Source organism: Mustela nigripes, chromosome 13 (genome assembly GCF_022355385.1).
Source record: "Mustela nigripes isolate SB6536 chromosome 13, MUSNIG.SB6536, whole genome shotgun sequence".
Lineage (NCBI taxonomy): Eukaryota > Metazoa > Chordata > Mammalia > Carnivora > Mustelidae > Mustela > Mustela nigripes.
In genome coordinates this window covers 58,951,288-58,957,287 of record NC_081569.1, presented here as the reverse complement: position 1 = coordinate 58,957,287, position 6,000 = coordinate 58,951,288, and the positions used below count along the sequence as shown (strand labels likewise).

Here is a 6,000-nt window from a genome sequence, read left to right as displayed (position 1 = left end):
ACACAGGGAGAGACTGATTTTAAGGAACTGACTCATGCAATTATAGAGGGTGGAGAGTCCAGAATATTTGGAGTAGACCAGCAGGCTGGGGACCCAGCAGGTCCCATCTAACAGCCATCCTCTGGTAGTTACCCTGCTTCCAGAAAAGCCAGTCTTTCTCAGTTAAAACCCACAATTGATTAGATGAGGCCCACCCACATTATGGAGGATAATCTGCTTAACCAAAAGTCTACAGATTTAAAGGTTAACCTCATCTAAAAAATACCTTCGTAGAAACATCTAGAGGGGTGGGTTAAGTGGGTTAGGTGGTTGGGTGTCTGTCTTTGGCTCAGGTCATAATCCCAGGGGCCTGGGATGGAGACCCGAATAGGGCTCCCTGCTCACAAGGGAATCTGCTTCTCCCTCCACCCCTCCCCACCTGCTGGTGCTCTCTGGCTCTCTCTCTCTCATCAGATAAATAAAATATTTAAAAATAAAGAACAAAAAGAAAAACATCTAGGGCAATGCTGTGGGTACCACAGTCTAGCAAGTTTGACACATAAAAATAACCACCATCAAAAATAAATAAATAACCACCCACCGCATCTATTAGAACACAGCTGAAATTACAAAGTGACAACAATGGGGCGCCTGGGTGGCTCAGTGGGTTAAAGCCTCTGCTTTTGGCTCAGGTCACGGTCCCAGGGTCCTGGGATCGAGGCCCACATCGGGTTCTCTGCTCAGCAGGGAGCCTGCTTCCTCCTCTCTCTGCCTGCTTGTGATCTCTGTCTATCAAATAAATAAATAAAATCTTAAAAAAAAAAGATTAAAAAAAAAAGTAACAACATCAAATGCTGGCAAGGGTGTGGAGAAACTGGATCACTCACATATTGCTGCTGGGAATGTAAGGTAGTATTGGAAAAGTGTGACAGCTGCTTCAAAAATTTAACATGCAGCTTCCGTATACCAACAACTGCACTTCTGGGCATTTATTCTGAGGAGAATTGAAAACTTATGTTCCCATAAAAACATATGTGAATGATTATAATGATTTTTTTTTCTTTCAAGATTTTATTTATTTTACAGAAACATCACAAGTAGGCAGAGAGGCAGTCAGAGGGAGAGGTGGAAGCAGGCTCTCATCCCAGAGACCCTGAGATCATGACCTGAGCTGAAGGCAGAGGCTTCTGAGCCACCCAGGCATCTTTTCTTTTTTATTTAAGAGACAGAATGTGAGAGAGGGGGCAGAGGGAGAGAGAATCTCCAACAGACTCCACGCTCAGTGCGGGGCTTGATCTCACAGACCCTGAGATCGTAACCTGAGCTGAAATCAGGAGTCAGACGTTTAACTGACTGAGCCACCCAGGTGCCCCCACAGCTTTATTTTTAATAGCCAAAAACTAGAAACAACTGATATCTTTCACCTGGTAGATGGATAAATCAGCAGCGGTGTATCTATACCACAGAATACTACCTAGTAACAGGAAGTTACATTCCAACAATCTGGATGGGTCTCCAGAGCATTATGCCGGGTGAAGAGAAAGCTGGTCCCAAGAGTTACATAATACATGATTCCACTTATATAACAGCCTTGAAGCTCAGTACAGACTCCATGGAATCTCTTAGTATTATTTCTTAAAACTGCATATGAATCTGTAATTAGCTCAAAATAAAAAATATAATTTAAAATAACGCCCAAGAACAGGCATCAAAAGTGAAAGTAAACAAGTGGGACTTCATCAAATTTTAGGAAACCATCCACAAAATGAAAAGACAACCTATGGAATGGGGGAAAATATTTGCAAAACATGTTTCTGATAAAGAGCTAACATCCGGGGCGCCTGGGTGGCTCAGTGGGTTAAGCCGCTGCCTTCGGCTCAGGTCGTGATCTCAGGGTCCTGGGATCGAGTCCCGCATCGGGCTCTCTGCTCAGCAGGGAGTCTGCTTCCTCCTCTCTCTCTCTGCCTACCTCTCTATCTACTTGTGATTTCTCTCTGTCAAATAAATAAATAAAATCTTTAAAAAAAAAAAAAAGAGAGAGCTAACATCCAAAATATAGAACGAACTCAGAACTTTAACAGCAACCCCCCCCCAAATGATCCAAATAGAAAACAGGCAGAGGATCTGAATAGACATTTTTCCAAAGAAGATATTAAGATGGCCAAGAGACACATGAAAAGATGCTGAACATCACTCATCATTGGGGAAATGGAAATCAAAACCACAATAAGCTATCACCTCACACCAGTCAGAATGGCTGTCATCAAAAAGACGAGGAATAGCAGATACTGGCAAGGATGTGGCAAAAAGGGAACCCGTATGCACTGTTGGTGGGAATGAAACTGGTTCAACCACTATGGAAAACAATATGGAGGATCCTCCAAAAAAAAAAAAACCAATAGCAAAAACAACTATGATATGATCCAGCAACTCGCACTTCTGGGTACATATGCAAAGGAGGTGAATACAGGACCTTTTTTTTTTTTTTTTTAAGATTTTATTTATTTATTTGACAGGCAGAGATCACAAGTAGCAGAGATGCAGGCAGAGAGAGAGGAGGAAGCAGGTTCCCCGCTGAGCAGAGAGCCCGATGTGGGGCTTGATCCCAGGACTCTGAGATCATGACCTGAGCTGAAGGCAGAGGATTTAACCACTAAGCCACCCAGGCACCCCCAGGATCTTGAAGAGATCCCTGCATTCCCATGTTATTGCAGCATTATTTAAAATAGCCAAGTTATGAAAGCAATACAGTATCTGTCAATAGATGAATGAATGAAGATGTGGTATATCAATGCAATGGAACATTATTTGGCCATAAGAAAGGATGCCCCGCTGTTCCAATTACATGGATGGATCCTGAGGGCATTACGCTAAGTGAAATAAGTCAGACTGAGAAAGACTAATACTGTATGATCTCACTTAATTGAAAAAAACCAAACCCATAAAAACAGAGACTGGAGTGGTGGTTACCAGGAGCCAGAGGGTTGGAGAAAAGAGGGGATCCTGGTCAAAGTGTACAAAGAGTAAGACTAAGTTCTGGGGGGCGCCTGGGTGGCTCAGTGGGTTAAAGCCTCTGCCTTCGGCTCAGGTCATCATCCCAGGATCCTGGGATCAAGTTCCGCATTGGGCTCTGTGCTCGGCAGGGAGCCTGCTTCCTCCTCGCTCTCTCTCTCTACCTACTTGTGATTTCTGTCTGTCAAATAAATAAATAAAATCTTAAAAAAAAAAAAAAAAGACTAAGTTCTGGGGATCTAATGTACAGCTCAGTGATTATAGTTAACACTGAATTATGAAAAATAAATAAGGCAAAAATATTTTTTAAAAAATCACACATCAGGGCGCCTGGGTGGCTCAGTGGGTTAAGCCGCTGCCTTCGGCTCAGGTCATGATCTCAGGGTCCTGGGATCGAGTCCCGCATGGGGCTCTCTGCTCAGCGGGGAGCCTGCTTCCTCCTCTCTCTCTCTGCCTGCCTCTCTGCCTACTTGTCATCTCTCTCTGTCAAATAAATAAATAAAATCTTTAAAAAAAAAAAAAAATCACACATCAAGGGGCGCCTGGGTGGCTCAGTGGGTTAAAGCCTCTGCCTTCAGCTCAGGTCATGATCCCAGGGTCCTGGGATCGAGCCCCACATCGGGCTCTCTGCTCAGCAGGGAGCCTGCTTCCCTTCCTCTCTCTCTCTGCCTACTTGTGATCTGTCAAATAAATAAAGAAAATCTTAAAAAAAAAAAAATCACACATCATGAATCCAAGAAACCAAAGGATTCTATAGTTGAATTTTCAGTATAACTCCATATTATTTTTCATTGAGAATAGCAGACTGCATGAGAAAGAACTCTGCAGTAATCCCCAGGGCCTAGCTTTTTGTTCAGGCTGTTCCTCAGTCCCTCTGTAGCTCAAGAAATTACCAGAAATCTTGGAAACAGTAACCAAGGGGTAGGTCCTGCTGTGACTCCTGTGTTCCAGAATGCAACCAAAAAACAGTCCAGTCACTTTCATAGAGGTCCAAAAGAGACATGGAGACCTGGGGTAAGTCATTACTTAACTCTTCTCTGTTTTTACAGGATGGGATCCTTAAGCATGAGCTGCCTGAGTGAGGAAAGATGGCTCATATTTGAAGAGAACTGGTTTGACCTAAGAAGCCCACAGTAACCTGCTGCCCCAGGAAGTCACCTAGTCTAGCTTTCCAGAGAGTTCTGTCACCCAAGGGAGAACTCACATATACCCTGATGTGCAGAGGACTACAAAAGAATGCTGAACTAAATGGAAATGCTCAAGTACAAAATGGACGTTGAAGGAGTGGAGTATGTCACTAATCACTGAGAAGGGAAACGGTGAGCTCTTCTGATATGCAACAGGGAGAGGTGGCAAAATTCAATCCAAAATCATTTGCCCACACACATTTTCCAACGTCAAGGTTCAGGTCAAGATCAGGTTACGATGCCCGATCCAAACTGGGCCAACAGTATGGCCAGGGTCACATGGACTCTTAATGGAAAAATTATGAATCAGCAATGTACCCTCCATATTTACTCTACAATTTGTCATTCATAAAAACTGTACATTAAAGAAACAAAACATTCTAGTCAACATTAGGTTGGAAGTGCCACAGAACAGCCTCTAAGCCCAAGAGAAGGCAGGAAGGCAAACACAGGTGAGGGGGATGAGGTTTCCACTGTCCTCTTACAACTCCAGTTAAACATATCTTACCTCTCCACAATGTTTTTTGGCCACTTTCTCTAGATGGGATTTTAATAAATTAACACTTTCATTTGACAGACCTTTGGCATTCTTTAACTCTATTTCAGGGACTCTGGAAAAGAAAGACAAAAAGGAGTTACTCCAAGAAGTATGGCTTCTTTGCATTAATAAATATTTGTTAAGTCCAAGCACTGAACACAGGGATTTCATACAGGCCTCTACACCCCTAGTACCATATTCCTCCATTTCCAAGGATTTCAACTGTGTCCCAGCAACTCTGTCAACACAGTGCTTCACGTGGGGTCACCTGCAGCCCCTGGGGGAGAAGCCAGTCCCCCAGATGACCAGATTTAGTGGGCTTGATCCTGGCTTGCCCCCAACATCAATTAACCCAACTTTCACAATTCACCCACAAGAGTCCATGTGCTCTGGACTCACTCCTGTGCTCCAGCATAAAGCAAGACAACCAGGCAAGAGGAAGCCTTGGATGGGGCACCTGGCTAACTCAGTAGAGCATGTGACTCTTGATCTCAGGGTTGTGGGTCGAGCCGCATGGTGGGTGTAGAGAGGACCTAAAATCTTTAAGGTTTAAAAAAAAAGAAAAATGAAGCCTCAGTGATCCTTTCAAGCATTCCCACTATGTGCTCCATCACATCACTCCTGATTGTCAACAAGGTGGAAATGCTTGCTCACCCACTCACAGCAGAATCTATCTGGGCAAGCTCTGCCCATTCTGTTCTTAGAAGGGGGACGCCTGGGTGGCTCAGTTGGTTAAGCAGCTGCCTTCGGCTCAGGTCATGATCCCAGCATCCTGGGATCGAGTCCTACATCGGGCTCCTTGCTCAGCAGAGAGCCTGCTTCTCCCTCTGCCTCTGCCTGCAGTTCTGTCTGCCTGTGCTCGCTCTCTTCCCTCTCTCTCTCTCTCTGATAAATGAATAAAATATTAAAAAAAAAAAAAAAAAGAAGGATGCCCGGCACACCCCACTTCTCCTCACCCAGCACAACTGACACTCAACACCCTCCATTTAAAGCTCAAACAGCCGGTCTTCAGGACCCCCTTGGTTCCCAGTTAATAGTATCCAGTAACAAATCAAGAGATCAAATAGGCTTTGCTTAATTTTATAGAAGAGAATATGACTCTATGTCCTACAAGCATTTCTGAGAAACTGATGGTATTTTTATCTGAGCAAAGCCTTTACAAATCAGGTCTCTGCATTCTCTCAATGTTCCAGTGTCACAGATTACCACCATCATGATCTACTCAAACAGATGGCAATCTGAGAGAATGAAGTATATATATGTGAGAAAAAGAACAGAAGTGCC

The 6,000-nt window shown here is 43.9% G+C and overlaps 1 protein-coding gene across 4 annotated transcripts in view; it reads right to left on the bottom strand.

Moving 5' to 3' along the window:
- The window catches only part of EIF2AK4 (eukaryotic translation initiation factor 2 alpha kinase 4), a 108,685-nt gene that overhangs the window by 84,885 nt on the left and 17,800 nt on the right, over nucleotides 1-6,000 (bottom strand). For 3 of the 4 annotated variants that reach the window (XM_059372494.1, XM_059372491.1, XM_059372493.1), the window contains exon 3: nucleotides 4,687-4,789. In XM_059372494.1, coding sequence (XP_059228477.1) covers nucleotides 4,687-4,789 — 103 coding nt within the window. Of the gene's footprint in view, nucleotides 1-4,686; nucleotides 4,790-6,000 lie in introns of those variants that run through there. The other variant, XM_059372496.1, reaches the window with a different exon arrangement.